At 33.8% G+C, this 19,429-nt stretch overlaps 1 protein-coding gene across 1 annotated transcript in view; it reads left to right on the forward strand.

Moving 5' to 3' along the window:
- Window positions 1–19,429, forward strand: part of Idh (isocitrate dehydrogenase [NADP] cytoplasmic) — a 62,749-nt gene that overhangs the window by 32,812 nt on the left and 10,508 nt on the right. The window contains exons 7-8 of the mRNA XM_035371733.2: window positions 4,271–4,338; window positions 6,735–6,803. Of these exons, the coding sequence (XP_035227624.1) occupies window positions 4,271–4,338; window positions 6,735–6,803 (137 nt within the window). The remainder of the gene's footprint in view (window positions 1–4,270; window positions 4,339–6,734; window positions 6,804–19,429) is intronic.

Below are 19,429 nucleotides of genomic sequence, written 5' to 3' on the forward strand. Positions count from 1 at the left end.
TGATGTGCTATAAAAGCAGTTTTCTCCTGACTAACTGAGATTCCTATATGTCACTTTCAAATGTCTGCTATCTAGAAATCACACTGTGGGCCAAGGACATTGAATGACATTAACCATGACCCCACTTTCAACCCTTGAGTGGTTTGGAAGGGCAGCATTTTTCTATCTGAGTTAAATAACAAATAAAACCCCAAGACATATTTATTGAGTAGGATGTCACTTATACTGGTTTTCTTTGACGTAGCAGAAGGGAGGGAGAAAGAATTAGATTTCTAGGAACTTCAGTTAACATAGCAAATTGCACTTTTATCTTAACTTTTTGATATGAATCAGCTTATTATTTTGTTCTGTGTATTATTATTCAGGATTGCTAACCAAACAGGAGAATGAAATTCCCTGACTTTTCCCAGGTGTGTTTCAAGAAAATTCCAGACTATGCGCATAGCGTGCGTTGGCTGTGCTGAGGGTAAATAATTATGGTACCACTTGAAAACAAAAAAAATTTTCAATTACATATGACTTTATCTATTGATCTATTATGTAACTTATTCCCAAAACATTATTTTTGTAACTGTAATAGGAGTTGTTTTCTCCACTGAGAATTGAGATTAGAATCTGCCCTATTCGGATTTTAAAATGCCTTTTCTGCATAGACATTTTGCAGTTAAAAAAGAAAGAAATCTATTTAATGATATTTATAAATAAATTTTATATTTATTTAACATGATACATAAGTAAAAAGTATGTGCATTAAATTTCGTGATGGTATGTCATACTACTGCTAGAATTAGTTTCACAAGTATGCCACAGAAAATTGCCTGAAATTTAAAAGTATTATTAACTAATAGTAAATAAATTTAGAAGGAAGAAGACACATTAAATGATACGAATAACATTAAAATAAAGTTAATTGCTTAATTAAAAACTGAATTACAAAAATCGACGATATTTTCGCGAATATAGACTCATTAAATGGTTAGCCTAGATGACTAATTATTATTATTATTTTACTGCAAAATGAAAAATAAAGCATTTGAGAAAGAAGAAAAGGTTTAAAAGATTTTGTTTTATACGAGAATGGGGGGAATTTACTTTCGTTCAACATGCCCTGTACATGTGAATTTCTGGATTCTTGAGGTTACTAGAAACCAAAGATGCCAGAAGCTTGTTTTGCCTTTCTAAAAGACAATCTGATTGGCACTGCGAAAATTGTCTCTATGCCAGCTGTCTGAATGACCCTCACACGATACATGATTTGCTGAGAAAGTGATCGCTTCCGACACTGGTGAAGAAATTGCTTTTTTGAGGATCGCAGTATGACTTTTTGAGATTTTGACTAAAATATTCAAATTCTCTGAGTTTTCCAGGTAGTGTGAAAACCCTGTTATTAATCTTATAAAAACTATACTTTGGGTAAAAGATAACATCTCAGTTTTACTCTTTCTCCAAAACTGTACATCTATCAGTCAGCCAATTGATATTAGAATTTACATGCATTGAAATGCAGATGTAAAGTAGTTTGTGCAGAAGTGAAGCATCCCAAAATTCTAGAAATATTTTAATATAAAATCTGATGTGTGGTGCATTCCAAGATCATAAGAGGACATGTCTGCAGGTATTTTTTAAAATGTTTGACCTAATTTAGAGCCAGCAACCAGATTTCACAATGACAATGAGGGGCATGAATATGAGGATTTTCAGATATTACAAGAAAAGCGCAATTTTCTGATTAATGGAATATGAAAAGAAATGTTAAATGGAGATGATACAATTGAAGTCTTGTGTTGTGTCAGTCTTCAATTAATTAATGAAATAGCAAATATTGGTAGTATGGCTTTAAACCAGAAAATGTTCCCATTTCAGCTTCAAGTTACATTTTCTTCAAGTGATAGTAATTAAACAACAACAAACAATAAAAAAAAAAAAAAAAAAAAAAAAAAACACTTTCTTTATACAAAGTATCTGTTTCTTATATAAGCATATTAATAAAAAATACTTTTGTATAATTTCTACATGTCATCTTATTACCTTTAAACCAGTGGTCTAAAATCCAGAAGTCCTGAAGATTCTGGATCTCAGGCTTGTACTGTATTGACATCTAGTTCATTATAAGTTTGATTTCCAGTGATTTAATAATGGGGCTGTGGGATTTTTTTCACATGCCTGTGTAATTTTTTTGCAAACATAAACAATTTTTTTCAAAACTGATATATTAAGAAATGGCAGATCAGTACTTTGCTGAAGCCATATTGTTTGAGACTTCTTTTGTTTTGGCATATTTCATCTGTATCACGAGTTTGATTTAGCTTCTTTCCTGATATAATGTCATATGAACATCACTCACCACAAACGTTTTTAATCTAATTATAATTTAACTGCTGTGGATTTCATGCCTTAGGATTTGCCAAGAGATAAAGAAGTAGCTATATTAATTTTTTAAAAGAGAGATGTTCTTCACAAAGACTGTGTTTGAATAACCACTGGAAGACCTAGATATGGTTACAGCTAGTATACTGATACACTTATTCAATTACAATACATATTACAGAGATACATGGACTGGATCAAATAGTCTCCAAGTTTCAGAATTTTTGGTGATTTCTCACCCAATTTATCAACAAAAATTAGTTCCAGAAACGATACTAGCTTGGCAGTATCTCGCCTATTAAGTGAGATAGCGCCATTTACTCAATGTGAAATAGACTTGCCTCTATATTTTTATTTTTCTGGCAGAGCATAATTTCTGCCAGCTTTCATATTACATTATACAGAAAAATACAACAATGTCATGTATGATTTCACTAAAATTATCTATTTATATACAAAATTCATAACAATACATATTGGCTATTAGACATGAAAACCTTTCTCAGTAAGTTTTCTGTATCTGTTTGCAACTGTAGTGGTGGATGCATATAGAGGCGTAGCTATGGTTTTCAGCACCCGGGGACAATTTAAGATTTTGTGCCACTTTATGTGTGCTAAGAATGGGAAACATTTCACTGTAAAATTGCATAACTTAAATTTGGCATCCTCTGAATGCTGCACCCGGGGGAAGATGTCCCCCCTAGCTACGCCACTGAGTTCATACATTTAGTCAGCTACCTAGTTGTCTTTTTCTCTGTTGCAATGAGCCGTTACAGGGAAAAATAGATCTTAAGAAGCATTTCCCTATCCTCCTTGCAGCCTGGTTCTAGTTCATAACCATTGTTTTAGAGCCCTTAAATTGTTTCCTGAGGGAATAGATCTCTGTTTTGAGATATTCAACCATCTTGTCACTTCTGTAGTTGTCTTCTCTGCTTTTATTCCGATAATTCCCCATTTCAAAGATTTCCTCAAATGTAACTTTGAGCCTCATACTGTTTTGAGTGAATGTACTCTGAAGTCAAATACTGAATTGCAGGAATTCGTCAAACTGTATAATGACAGTTAGATTTTTCTTTTGCATGTTATGTGAAAAGATTAACATCATGAAATATGATAATTTTTATGTATCCAAAGATAATTTTGGACATCAATGTATTTAGTATGCAAAAGATATCACAGTTGCTCTGGGATTTTTATTTTATGTTAGTTCATTTAAATTTTCTTATTTAATAAAACCTTGTGCATTTTTAATATTTTTATTCTAAGATTGTTGTATATTAGCTGTATTATTTATTCCAGACTATACCACAAATTCTGATATACTTTAATACACCTTTTTTTTTTTTTTTTTTTTTTTAAATGAAACTGAATATTACTAAACAGAATAGTTAAATACTTGAAAAAAAGTAATCTGCATGTTTTCTGTTCAGTGGCATTTTAGGGAAATATGATAATTTTTATGTATCCAAAGATAATTTTGGACATCAATGTATTTAGTATGCAAAAGATATCACAGTTGCTCTGGGATTTTTATTTTATGTTAGTTCATTTAAATTTTCTTATTTAATAAAACCTTGTGCATTTTTAATATTTTTATTCTAAGATTGTTGTATATTAGCTGTATTATTTATTCCAGGCTATACCACAAATTCTGATATACTTTAATACACCTTTTTTTTTTTTTTTTTTTTTTTTAATGAAACTGAATATTACTAAACAGAATAGTTAAATACTTGAAAAAAAGTAATCTGCATGTTTTCTGTTCAGTGGCATTTTAGGCTGTTAGAAAGTGACTTGAAATTATGCGATAAAACTTGCTTTTAATATCAAGTGTTGCTGTATATGTAGTATTGTATTTTAGATTTCTACTACTCTTTTCATTATTTGATTTTTCCCATTGTAGTCTATTACAGATTTTGCACATAGTTCTTTCCAGTATGCTCTGCAAGCTAATTATCCTTTATACTTGAGGTAAAACTTTTGTTTTAATGTACTTAAGGTCTGTTTGTTTTCTTAATTAGTGCTGATGATAATGGAAATTTTTTATTTGAATTAGGAGTAACTCGCATATAAGCAATAATTTAACATAAAATTATGCATCATATTCATTGTTACAGTCTATTTTTGTAAATGTTTATATGATTTTACTCATCTGTAACATGAAACAGGCAGGTATTCTTTTTCTCTTACAAAATCAGCTGTAAATGCATTCCATCTAGTACAAGCAGCTTTTATTTGTTTTATCATACTAAGCTTTTTTTTTTTTTTTTTTTTTTTTTTTGCCTAAGAAGAAATTAAAATATCTGATAGTTACAGTTTTGGTTACTTTGCTTTTGATTACTATTATATGAGTAAGGAAGAACTTAGTGGGGAACGGTATAACTTCTTCATCAGCTACATCATCAGGGAAGAAAATTATCTCTGTGAACATAATGCTCTGTAGAATTATGCAAACGATATTTGATATCGCGTGAATGGGGGGGGGATCATGTGGTCCGTTTTTTAAAAGTTCTTGAAATGTAAAGATTGAATTAGAAAGTGAAGTGAGGCTTTTGATTTTATGATTTTTGATTTACTTTTAAGTACCACTAAAACATTCATAAACTCAGAATTTGAAAATACCATTAATAAGAGCCTTAAACTTTGCATTGATATAACTGTGTATATCATAAATTGGAGATTTCTTAAAAAATGCTTGTCTGCTATATTAATTAAACTGATGCATTTTAATTGAAATACAAGAATGTGGAAAAAATAATTCATTTATAGTTGTGTATTAAGTCTTGCAGAAGGAAAACTGACAGAATAATGGAGAGTCCAGTAGTTAACAACAGATGTAATATTATGTAAAAAAATAAATAAATAAAAAATTTTAAAAATAAATAAAAATAAATTTTCTTTTTGAATCTATGATTTTTATTCTTTAACAAAGTTTTTAGTATAAACAATGTACAGGAATTCTATAAAGCAGACACGAGCTACAAGTTGATCATTAAGTAGTTTTTATTGATTGTAGCTGTAAGGATATACCATATTTTCTTGTGTATTCTCCCCTTTTTTTAACTAATTTTATCATCGTAAAATTTAGAGGTAAAGATTATGTGAGTAATTTAATTTCCAAAAAGCATAACAAATGAAAAGTAGTCACAGATAAATTATTTGTGGATAACTAAAACAATATTATTTTTCCAAAATAAAATTTACACCTTACTAAGAATACATAGTAATATTAACATTACAATGTCTGACAGTAACTGAGTTCTAGGGACACCTCACATAAATGAGTATTGATCACAGTTCCCAAGAGGGATAGTGGAGGAATGAAAGAAAAGGAAGGTAAACAAGACTTGGATTTCGAACACATCAGCCATAGATAAGGCTACATTAAGCTGGAATGTAAATAACAGAAGTAAGGTGAAATCACATGTTTGAAAGATCTCTGAAGTGTCACACCTGGGTCACTTAATGAAGAATCTGCACAAAATATGCTTCAAGCAATGAATGCATTGGAAAATAAAATGTGTGAAATGCTAATACACCCCCCCCCAAAAAAAAAAGCAAACGCAAATTGAATACATTGAATAAAAATAATCAAGGGAATAAAGTTTACCCATAAACTAAAACTCTCAGAGAAAAAAGCTGTCGAGGAAGAGGGAAATTATATGAAATTTTCAGAATTTAGTGCTAAGAAGCTGATGGGGAAAATACACAAAGAAATATGGCACTTCTGGTAGCAGGGCCTTTATGTTTATTAGCATATGCACTCATGCATTTATTTTTTGTTATGTTAAAATGTTATTTTTGTACAATAAATTTTTGTTTTAAAGCAATATGCCTGAGAAGCGAGTATGGGTTCTTTAATCTGAAAGCAGATGTATTCATACTTTGGCAAAAGGCCAAAATATCTCCTTATTTATTGTTCTGTACTTCATCTGTATCCCTTATCCCTGGTTATTAACAGAACTCAAAACTCTCAATTTTGCAGATTTAGTATGCTACTCATAATAATTTATTATGTATAAAATTCCATTGGAATGAGAAACGTAATACCCCCTGCTATAATGTACTCATGGTATTTTATGTTGGAGGCATTTACATATTTGGTATAATTTCACAATCTCAGAAGCTATTGCCATATTTAAGATATTTTTGTATATAAACATAATAATTTGTTATTAAGCAAAAATGTAGTGGGGTATTTTTCAAAAAAAGGACAATTTTTTCACTGCTGTAGTATATTATTAAACAATGACTAAAATTAACTATTAAAATAGTATTTATTATCTTTTAAGTAAAAATATTGCATTTTGTTTTCTTTTTTCAGTTCACTGAAAATTTCTAATAGTAAATGTTTTTTTCTTTTGTAGTACAAAGAACACAATTTTGAAAAAGTATGATGGACGTTTCAAGGACATATTTCAAGAAATATATGACAGGTATAGAATAAATAATTAAAAATTGGGAAAGAATTCATAATTAAAAAAAAATGTTACTTAGGGAAACAAAAAAAGAAATTTTGAGTGTGTAAAGTGTTTAGTTAATGTTAACTAAACATTTCATAAACTAAATTTTATAACTTAAATTCTAATAATTAATTGTCATTTATCATACATAGTATCTGCATTAGTTAAACAAAACACTCAGAAGAATTCTGGAAAACATTGAGTAAATGTTTGTAAATTGTTGTAAGTTCATATTAAATTAAAATGTATTTGATATGAGCATTTCTTTCAAATTATATTTAAAATGCTACTTTTCACTGTTTTCTTATTCATGATATCTTCGCTGTTTCATGCGTTATTTTCAGCATAAAAAATTACCATTGGGATTATTAGTTACATGCTGCTGAAGCCTCTTCTTATGCTTTTTATTTTAAATGTAGTAGACAGTTGATATTATTAAAGCATTTTGAATTTCGTTCATGTTAGTGTGTGATATTCCAAGGCATTCTCAATCATGCTGGAGGAAAAATTCTGATATTCGAGAACCTTAATGAATATGGAATTACTCCAAAGACCAGACCAGTAAACCTCTGTTTGAATTTTTGAAATTGTGTACCTTGAAACTGTAGCTCTGAAAGAGAGCTAATGTGTGAATTAAAATTATGAGAATTAACGAGGATATTCTTCTGTTTATTTGCACATTATAAAATAAAATTTTTGCTTGAGTTAAAATACACCATACTTCCATATGAGTTAAAATACAGCAAACCTTTAAAAAAGTTGAATGGAGATTTATGGAAAATAGGAATTTTTATTATGCTAAGGTAAGTGTGCGTAAGCAGTATAATGTTCAAAACATGCTATAGATTTTCTACACACATGGTTTTCAATTAGATTCTTACTTTTTTTTTTAAAATTTCTGAAATCGGGTAGAGCATTTTATACGTAGCGTATTCGGAAACTAAGTACCGTTTCAGTGCTGTGGTAGGCGTCCTGCACATGCGCACTAGACTTTCTTGTTCACTGACTTTCAATTGTCGCCATTTTGGTTGCTCTATGTTGTGTTTTCAGTTTGCTGTGCACATTCAAAATGTTTAAGACAATTAGTTCTCCTGCTGACTGTGAGATTCGTGCTGTGATTAAATTTTTGAACGCGAGGAATGTTAAACCGGCCGAAATTTATCGTCGAGCGACAGAAGTTTACGGTGAATACGCGATAAGTGATGGAATGGTGAGAAAGTGGGTAAGAATGTTTAATGCAGGTCAAACAAATGTCCACGCTGAGGCTCGGCCTTCTGTTGTCATCGATGATTTGGTAAGGAAAGTTGATGAAGCAATTCATGAGAACAGACGCTTCACAATGACAACTCTTTCAGAGACATTTCCACAAATTTCACGTACTGTTTTGTTCGAAATTGTGTCTGACCGCTTGAATTATCGCAAACTGTGTTCCCTATGGGTTCCAAAAATGCTCACTGATGTTCACAAAACAAAGCGACTTGGTAGAGCCCTGACATTTCTCACGCGGTACAGTGATGAGGGAGAAAACTTTTTAAACCAAATTGTGACAAATGATGAAACTTGGGTGTGTCATTTCACACCAGAATCGAAACAACAATCGATGGAGTGGAGACACACTCATTCTCCAAAAAAACAAAAGTTCAAAGTGACAATGTCATCACAAAAAATCATGTGCACTGTCTTCTGGGATAGGAAAGGCATTTTGCTTACTGAATTTCTTCCCAGAGGTGAAACCATTAATGCGGCACGATATTGTGAGACTTTAACAAAACTAAGGCGTGCCATTCAAAACAAACGAAGAGAAATGCTCAGTAAAGGAATGGTGTGGCCCCATACTGCTGGTGTCACTCAATCGTTAATTCGACAGTTTCATTGGGAGCAGTTCGATCACCTGCCTTACAGCCTGGACTTGGCGCCGTCCGACTATCACTTGTTCCTGCACATGAAGCACGAGCTTGGTGGCAAGCGCTTTGGATCTGACAATGACACGAAAAATGCTGTAGAGTCGTGGTTATCGAAACTGGCGGGAAGTTTCTTTGACGATGGTATACAAAAACTGGTCACCCGCTATGACAAGTGTTTGATCATTGGCGGAAACTATGTTGAAAAATAGTTTAAGACATGTATTTTCATGTAAAAATAAAATTGGATTCAAAAAAATTGTTTTACTATTTTTTTTTTTTTTTCAAAACGGTACTTAGTTTCCGAATACGCCTCATAGATGGAAAGGTAATGTAGAGATAAAATCTCTTTTTTTATAGTGTTCTTAAAAGCATTCCGTTTGGTAGAATATTTGTGCTCAAATAAATTAAAAACAAAATCAGAATAAATTTAGTGTCTTTGTCATTCTTCCATATGAGTTTTGACTTACACTCAAACTGCACACTTTTAACTACAAACTTATGGAGTTGTTATCAAGCAAAAGCTGCCTTTTTTGATAGTGTGGTTCCATCTTTGGTAGAACACCCTTTGTTATTACATTTGTAGCTGGTCCTTTCATTTTTAATGAAATAAGTTGCCCACCATATTTGCCTTATTATTATTTGCATTTAAAAACTTTGAAAACCTTTAATTAAGTATAAAATGAAATTTTCATAGAGTTTTCTTGCACTTTTGAAACTATTTTCATAAAATTCTTTACTTTAAATATATTTTGCAGCTGAAAGTGTATGCCTGGAAACAATTTTTAAAACATGAAGCTCATATCAGGTAAACAGTCAATTTGCAAATATAGGGGACAAGAAGATAAAAATTTCAATAAGAAGTGACTCATTTTTCAGATAGGCAAGAATTTCAGAGTTTATTTTTTGGTTGGTGTTTGAAGAGTATCTCAAAAATAAATATATAATTTTTGAAATACAATGCACATAAGGATTATCTACAAAGTTCAGTGAATTGTATCAGACGAGAAACAAAGCAAAAGATATGATTCAGTTATGTTTATTGGCCATCTGATCAATAAGATTGGTAAATATGCATATACAGTGGTGGCCAAAATTGTGGACACTTTTGGAAATTTTTATGTTTTTGAACTTTGTATGCTTATAGAAAATGCTACATTTCGCAAAATGCAAACTTGTATATATCATTTTAAAGAGAATTTATTACTGAATTCAATAGAAAAAATTCAATTATTTGGAATACAAAAAAAGTTATATGTACTTTAATATAAATAAAAAACACAGTTATGAATTGGTTTGTAATGTCTAGCTTTCCTGGCCAATCACTGTTCTTGTTCTGAGAACCAATCAAGTGTTAGTAACTGCCACTAGAAGCTGACATCATGTTTACACTTGAAACAATTCATTATTTTGCTTTGTTCTGTAGAAGGAGGACCTGTTTCTTATACACTGCAATTACAAGTAGGAATTTTAGTAAAAATTTTTAATATTTAGTCAAGAAGCAATGACATCAAATAAAAGAGTAGATTGGACACCTAGAAAGAGATGTAATATTATTGTGTTACGAGAAAGTGGTCTTTCCTATGCTGAAATTGCAAGACAGGTGGTTGGTTCAGTGACTACATCTGGAGTCCGAAAGTTTTGTTTACGATATCAGGAGACAAAGAAGGAAAAGGCCGAAAAAGGTGCACCACATCTATTGATGACAGAAGAATAAAAAGACTATGTCTCCAAGATAGAAAAATGTCATCAGCGGCCATCACAAGTGATTTGAATCATGCTGGTGTTTCTGTCAGTTCAAGAACTATCAGGAGAAGCTTAACCCCTTCGCGTCGACTGTCACGTCTACGTGCCAGCAACGAACACACTCACCTCCTGGCCGACACGCAGGCGTGACAGAGCATTTTCCCGTTTACTACCGACTGTCACGTATTTGTGCCAGTGTCATGGAACGTTTTTCAAACTATAATTTCTGCCATAAGATTGCACTGTATGTCCATATGGTTTAAGGTACATGTACATTAGACCTTCTACTCGAAAGGAGAGAAGCATGACTCACATACACGTGTTTTTGATTATATAAATAAATGGGGAACTAAATGTTTCCGAATGGCGTGATTTATTATGTCTCTTTAAATCGTACTTTATTCGCACATGGTAGTTGTTTATTGTAAGTAGAAGTTTTATATGCGCTAAAGCGTTGAGTATTTCGGTTTGCAGTTCAGTTTTTAGAAAATAATTAGATCTTGTTAGACATGAATTCTTTCTGTTTTTACCGTTTCAATGTTGAAGTGTCGAAAATGTTTAACAGAGCATGAAATAGCAGAAATGATGCAAAATATTTCAGATATTGATTCTGAAAGATTAACTGAAAGATATTTTCCAAAACTTTGTTCAGAAGAGACTGATAAGAAAATGAGACGACGATGCTTCGTTCGTTCACATTGCCGGAAAAATCCTCCAAAACGGCAAATGAGTTATTACGAGTGCAAGGAATGTAAGGTAGGACTGTGTGTAGATCCGTGTTTTCAAATTTTTCATACAAAAAGAGAATTTTAATACTATATTTGGTTTTCAGATGTATAATGTTAAAAGTCATAAAATGGTGAGTAATTAAAATAAAATGTGTAAAATATGCATTTAAACAAGAAATAAGGTAATTAAAGTATATATATAAAAATATCTATAAAGCATAAGCCGTTTAAATACTCTATAGAGCATTATTAAACAATGCGTTGATACTTCGGAAATTTCATGGATTTAGGCTCCCGGCCCTGGAGAGACGCTCGTGGAAGACACTGCTGGCCTCCGCGATAAGCGCGCGTTTTCGCTACCCGGCTCGAAGGGATTAACAGATGTTGGACTAAGAGGTAGAATTCCAAAAAAAAAAAAAAAAAAAAAGCCTTATCTTAATTTTCAGCAACGAAAAAAAAAAAGACTACTGTGGGCAAAGGAACACATTAATTGGACAGATGATAAGCGGTCACAAGTTATATGGAGTGATGAAACTAAGATATCGTTATTCGGTAGTGTTGGGCGAAAATATGTAAGACGTAGAATAGGAGAAGAGCTACATCCTGACTGCATTTAAGCAACTGTGAAGAACCCAGTTAGTGTTATGATTTGGTCATGCATGTCAGCAGATGGTATTCGTCGCCTTCATGTCATCGATGGAACACTGAATGCCAGAAAATACATTTACACTATTCTAGAACCAAAACTTCTACCTTCCATCAGAGATCTCTTTCCCATGCTTCGTTTATTTTCCAGCAGGATTCTTGCCACATGGCCAAAATATCGAAAGAGTGGTTTCGTACAAAGAGCATTAAATTGTTGTCATGGCCAAGAAACAGTCCTGACCTCAATCCTATCGAAAATTTGTGGCACTGTTTGAAAACTCTTGTCCCATCAAATAAAAGGGAACTAATTGAGGCTATAATTGTTTCCTGGCATCACGTAATAACGAAAGAAGAGCTTAAAATTCTTGTCAGCTCGATGAAACATCGATGTGAAGCTGTAATAAAAAATAAAGGATACGCTACTAAGTACTGATAACTTACTGCAATCATCACTATCTAATGTATATCAATAACTATTATCGTTTAACTTTTTTTGTATTGTAAATAATTGAATTTTGTGTTTTGCATTGAATTCAGTAATGAATTCTCTTTAAAATGATATATACAGGTTTGCATTTTGTGAAACGTAATGTTTTTTATAAGCATACAAATTTCAAAAACATAAAAATTTCCAAAAATGTCCATAATTTTGGCCACCACTGTACATTCTTTGTCGCCAAAACTCGATGATAAATTATCAAGAAATTTCACTTACCTGTCAGATGCATTCTTGCCATTTGCTCTAGATTTTATTTGGCGACACAATAAATACATTTACAATAAATGGAAGCATATATAAACTTTAGTTAGTGTTTTGCGTTCGTGTTACATCTTTCTGAATCATCAGGGTTCTGCACTAGTCCAAGGAATTCAAGTGCACACAGCGCCATCTGGTGCAATACAGTTTCTACACCATCAGAATAATTGCTGTCACAACACGACTGTCATTATCTGTCACAACACACTTTTGGTAATATTCATAAAGCTTTTTGAAACTGTCATTAAAAGCCTCTTTAGAAATTGATTTCAAAACTGCTGTCACACTGGATAACTGATATACAAAATATATGTCTTTTATGATTCTTTCTAGCAGGAAAACAGAAATAAATATTCAAGCTTATGATTAGTGAAGAACAGTGAGTGGTTGAGAACAAATAAGACATACAGAGCCAAGAACCAGCGCTCACAGTTGTGCAGTGTACCTGCACACTATCGTGCAGTAAGAACCATTGTCCTGTACAACTTCAGCTAAATGCATCATCGTGATTTAGATACTTCCTTGCAAAATGATACAAGATATGACCTTGCAGAATGAGCTGAGAATTTATAGTCTGACCTAGAGAAACGAGTTCTTTGTGGATCACTGTAGAAGAAAGTCTTCTTCATTAGACCTTAGCATCTTGTAGGAAATTTGTTTTGGATCTTAAGGAAGACAGTATATATCATTCCATTGAATTAATAGAATGATATTCATAATGTACCGGGTGGCCATAATTAAACTGATAGTGCTCACAGTGTTCTGCAGCGTGATCTATTTGCGAGAATGACGCCACATTTTGTAGGAAGATTAAACAAGACGGGGGATGAAGGATTCGGCGAAAAAAAATTAGTTTCAAAAGTCACCACTAGGGGAATATTTGGCGCTGTGTAATAGAAAATAGAGTGTTAACAAATGCAAATCAATACAGAAATTACCTTTTGTTTTGCATTCAAATGAGGTTCAATGTGGCTGTCGTTGTTGTGGACCACATATTGCATTCTGTGCACAGTATGCACAACAGCAGAAAGTAACATTTCTGAAGGAATATCCCGTACAGTCCGTGATATGTTATCCTTCAACGTAGCCAGGTCCTGGACCACTCTTTGATAGACCTTGGACTTAAGGTAACTCCATAACCAGAAGTCACATAGGAAAAGATCAGGCGATCGAGGTGGCCATGCAGTTGGAAGTAGCGGCTAATGACTCTTTCTGTTGTAGCATCTGTTGCACCCTTACAGCAACGTGTGAAGGGGCTGTATCTTGCATGAAAATGATTTCCCCTAGGCATTGTCTCTGCTGAAGTGCCGGAATGATAAAGCTGTTCAAAATGTGGCGATGTTTCTTTCCGGTAACAGAACAGGTTTCCGGTCCTGTTGAGGTAATGTTCTCATAGAAGAATGGACCTGCGCTAAATTCCGCTGTGAACCCTCAGCAAACAGTTACCTTTGGTGAATGTAAGGGAATTGCTGTGACTGCATGTGGTGGTTTGTCATCCCAAATTCAGCAGTTCTGGGTATTCATAGTTCCATTCAGGTAAAAGTGGGCCTCGTCTCCCCATAAGGTTTTCCACAGCCAAGCATCATCCATCTCCATTCTGGCAAAGGTGAGAGCAAAAGTCAATCGCTTGATGTCACATTCTTGCCACTAGGTGGCGGGCATCTCTTCCTTTACTTTTGCTGTAATTAAGTTCCGAGAAGCAGTCGAGATTGGAACCGCTCTGAGAGCGTAAAGACTCAGAACTAAAAATGTACTGTTTTAAAATAATTATCACCTACCTTGTAAATAGTGTATATTAGCTTTTTATTTCAATAAATAATTAAAAGACAAGATGGCCTGCTAATTGTAATAGAAACTCTTACTGGAAAACGTGATTATTAGAAGCCTGGCGTCGAGAACACTGAAGATGCAGCAGGTAAGGAATTTTACATTAATTTTATTGTAAATAGAAGAACCTGATGCAACATTTTTATGGCGCCCGAACAGGGACGCCAGGTTTTTTTGAAAAGTTCTAATAAAGTGAATTCAAAAGCTGAATATTAAAATTGAAGATTTTAATACTTGTTCTTGAAGTATTCAGCAAAAGAATAATTTTGTTTTCTAAGTAAGAGTTAAATATTTGTTTTTCATGAGACGTATATTTTTTGTGTAAGTGTTTGAATCTAAGAAAGATAATGGCTGAAGTAGATAAATTAAAAAAGAGAAGTAGTATCTTAAGAACTGCCGTTACAAAACTATTTAAGAAAATCGAAAGTGAATTAAATAAATCTGAAGGTAGTATTAATGAGCTCGAAGAATTGTTAGAACAGCTTAATGCTAAAGCCGAAACACTAGCTAATGCCGATGTAGAAGTTGAACCAATTCTGAGTGTAGATGAATTCGAAATTACAGAACAATATCGTGAGAAGATAACGTTATGGAAATTTAGGCTTAAGAAACGGATTAAGGAACTTAATCATGACTTAAATGCACCGAACACACAGCAAAATATAAAAGATACACCTAATGTTAAATTACCAAAACTTTCGATTCCCGTATTTTATGGGAACAGTAGTCAATGGCTTACTTTTTGGAATAGTTTTGAGTCCTCAATACATAATAACGAATCATTGAACAAAGTAGACAAATTTAATTACCTGAAAGCATATTTAGGAGGAACAGCTGCTAGCTGCGTTCAAGGATTTCCGTTATCGCCAAAACATTATGATTCAGCAATTCAAATCTTACACGACCGTTTTGGAAGGAGAGACATTCTTATTAATGCGCACATGAATAATTTGCTGAATATTGAATCATTAAAAAATGCGAATGACATAAAAACATTTCGTAACTTGTATGATAAAGTACAAACGCAGATTAGATGTCTCGAAGCGTTAGATGTTGTATCGGAATCTTACAGCGCTTTGCTGTGTCCGATGATTTTGAAGTTATTGCCTTCAGAATTAACGCTTGAATTTCATAGAACACAAAATGTTGGCACAGATTATAACATAAAAGATTTAATGTCATTTTTACACGCAGAACTTTCATCCCGCGAACGCACAAGGTCAACGGTTTCGCAACAGCAAAAAGTATCCGATCGGCGACAGTCTTCTTTCCCCCCTGCAACGAAAAGCGCATATGGTTTCTCAAATAGACATAATAAACCAAAGATTCCGACCGCTACAGATTTGTTTACAAAATCTGAATGCAGGGAGGAAGATATGAACTGCGTATTCTGTAATCAATTCCACAAGATTCATGACTGTAGTTTCGTTTCCGGCTTATCATTACAAGAAAAAAGGGACATTTTAAAAAGAAAATGTGCTTGCTATAAATGCCTAAAATTACACCATTTGGCTCAAAACTTCAGAACAAAAATAACTTGTTCTATTTGTAAAAAACAACATGCAACTATTATGTGTAATAAACAAAATCCTTCTGTCGAAGTTTCGGAAATTAAAAAAGACAGATAGAAAATAAAGTACTTTCAAATCAAGCAGGATGTTCAGAAGTATATTTGCAAACTTTAGTTGTTCGCATATATGGAAGAGGGAATAACCAATTTGTTCGAGCGATAATTGACACCGGAAGTCAAAACTCATACATAAGCAGGTATGCAGCAGAAAGGTTACAATTAAGAAGCTTAGGTGAACAAAGTGTAACCCACGGACTTTTCGGCGGCATAGAAGTTTCGGAAAAACATAAACGTTATAGAATAAAATTGGGTAGCGTAGATAAACGGTATAATTGCGAAATCAATGTATTGGATGAAAGAAAAATATGTTCTTCGGTCCCTAAAATCAAAAATATACACTGGATTGGGGAACTTAGAAGAAGAGGAATTTACGTCAGTGATGTTTTTGAAAATGGAAATTGCAGATTATTCCAGGAGAACCCCCAAGAGATTAATTTGTTGTTAGGGGCAGATGTTGCTGCAAATTTATTTACAGGTAAAATCGAAGTTCTTCCTTGGGGAAGATTAGTTGCTGTAAGTACAAGACTTGGGTGGACAGTCATGGGGAAAGCGAACACTGACAATTATGAAATAGAAAATTCCTTTTCCACGCTTTCGTTATCTTTACATATTTCTGATGCCACGTTGTCAGAACTGTGGAGGCTTGATGTTATCGGAATAACAGATCCAGTTACAAAAAAGGCTAGAGAGGAAAGGGATTTGCAAGCAAAATTGCAATTCGAAAATTCTGTATCTCTAAACGAAGAAGGGCGTTATGAAGTCGCACTTCCGTGGGCAGAGAATCATGTACCACTCTCCACCCACAAGGATTTAGCGTTGAAACGTCTACAATCTACCACCCAGAAACTTTTATCTCAAAATTTATTTTCTTCATACAATGCAGTTTTTAATGACTGGTGTAACTTAGGAGTGATCGAAGAAGTTAAAGAAAATATTGCGGTTGACTATGGACATTATTTACCGCATAGACCGGTGATCAAAGAAAATAGCTCAACACCAATTCGACCGGTGTTTGATGCGTCTGCGAGGAAACAATCGTCTCCTTCTCTAAATCAGTGTTTGGAGTGTGGACCAAATTTGATAGAACTAATTCCATCTCTTTTGTTGAGATTTCGGGAAGGCAAGTTTGCTGCTATAGCAGACATTGAAAAGGCTTTCTTACGGATCAGTGTAAGGCCTCAAGATAGAGACTGGCTTCGGTTTTTCTGGTGGAATGATGTAGAAGAAAGGAAAACGAAAATATTTCGTCATACTAGGGTAGTATTTGGGGTTAAGAGTAGTCCTTTCCTTTTGGCAGCTGTTATAGAATTCCATCTACAAAAGTACATGAAAAATTCTTCATATGATACGGAGATAATAGCTAAACTCTTGCGTAGCTTCTACGTAGATAACGTTGTTGCCAGTTTTGACAAAGAATCCGAGATGATTCAGTTCATCGAAAAATCTCGAGAAATAATGAATGAAGGAAAGTTTAATCTTCGAGGTTGGTTACATAATGGAGATAACCTGAAACAGGAAACTATTTCACCCGTATTGGGTCTGTTATGGAACTGTCAGAAAGATAATTTAACTTTGAATCTGAATTGGCTAGAAGATTTTGAAATGGGTATAATAACAAAGAGAACAATTCTCGCTGTAACACACAAAATATTTGATCCTATTGGTATTGTGAGTCCTGTTCTCTTGTATTCTAAAATATTGTTGCAGAACCTATGGAAAACAGGAATTTCTTGGGATACTGAAGTTGACGAGAGTACAAAACAAAATTTTGTGAATTGGTATAAAAGCCTTTTTCTCTTAAAAGAAATATCCCTCCTACGTTGGATACATTCCAGCAAGGACAATAGGAAGTTCTGCAGCATTCACACATTCTGTGATGCCAGTAGTAATGCGTATGCTGCTGCAGTTTTCTTGAGAACTGTGACGAATTCTGGAGTTGAAATTCATCTGTTGGCATCGAAGTCTAGAGTAGCTCCCGTAAAATCTATTACGATCCCTCGTCTGGAATTGATAGCTGCCACGATAGGTGCCAGACTATGCTCTTCTGTTTTAAATGGTTTGCAATGGCAAAATATGGAAACGCATTTTTGGACGGATTCTACAACAGTTTTGACATGGATTCAAAGGGAAGAGATTGTCTGGGCTGTCTTTGTGGAAAACAGAGTCAGGGAGATTAGGAAACTGACGGATCCAAAAACGTGGAAACATATTGCTGGAACGAAAAATCCAGCTGACCTCCCATCAAGAGGTTGCACCGCCAAACAACTTTTAGCAGTTAGATGGTGGGAGGGCCCCGACTGGCTGAAGAAAAATCAGGAAGAATGGCCTAGACAAAGGGAAATACCGGATATGGAAATAGTGAATTCAGAAAAAAGGAAATCAGTCATTTCTGCACTAAATACGCAAAGGGTAGAACATTTTTTTGAGAAATATTCATCTTACCATAAAATGTTAAGAATAACTGCTTGGATATGCAGATTTATCAAAAACTGCAGAAGACCAGATTCTAAACAATCAGGAGAACTCACGGTCCCGGAAATAGAAACTGCAGAAAAGAAAATATGCAAGATAATACAAATAGAAGCATTTGGCAAAGAACTTAAAGTTAGCAACCTTTGTACCTTTTTTGACTCAGATGGTCTTATTCGGTTAAAGACCAAGATTACTAGAAGAGAGGAAGAAGAAAATTTTCTCTGTCCAATTGTATTGCCCTCAAATCATGATTTAGTTCATAGGTTAATTTTAGATTACCATTTGCGACTATCCCACGCTGGTGTGCAGTTCGTACTAGCCAATATTCGACAGAAATTCTGGGTCCTGAGAGGAAGAAAAACAGTACGTAAAGTTCTTATGAAGTGTGTTCGCTGTAGAAGATATAGCGCAAAGAATATAGAGACTGTTCCAGCACCTCTTCCTGAAGATCGAGTTCGAGATGCTCTGGTGTTTGAAGTGACCGGAGTCGATGTAGCCGGTCCTCTTTATTTACGAAAAGGAAAAAAGGCATGGATCTTGCTCTTTACTTGCGCGGTCTATCGCGCGATACATCTTGAACTGATAGAAAGTTTATCAACTAATGCGTTCATCTTGGGATTAAGGAGATTTATTGCCAGAAGAGGTCGTCCAAGTATTATTTACAGCGACAATGGCACTAATTTCGTTGGAACTGAAAATCTTTTAAGATCGATAGATTGGAAAGAAATAGAATGTAATTCAACTAGTATGAGAATACAGTGGAAGTTTAATCCCCCAACTGCTTCATGGTGGGGCGGTTGGTGGGAGAGGTTGGTACAAACAGTGAAGAAGATGTTGAGAAATGTTCTCGGCAAGTCCTGTGTCTCTTATGAGGAAATGTTGACTATACTTTG

The sequence above is a fragment of the Stegodyphus dumicola genome, chromosome 4 (assembly GCF_044657685.1).
Source record: "Stegodyphus dumicola isolate Sdum_Otavi_A_Nest chromosome 4, ASM4465768v1".
Classification (NCBI taxonomy): domain Eukaryota; kingdom Metazoa; phylum Arthropoda; class Arachnida; order Araneae; family Eresidae; genus Stegodyphus; species Stegodyphus dumicola.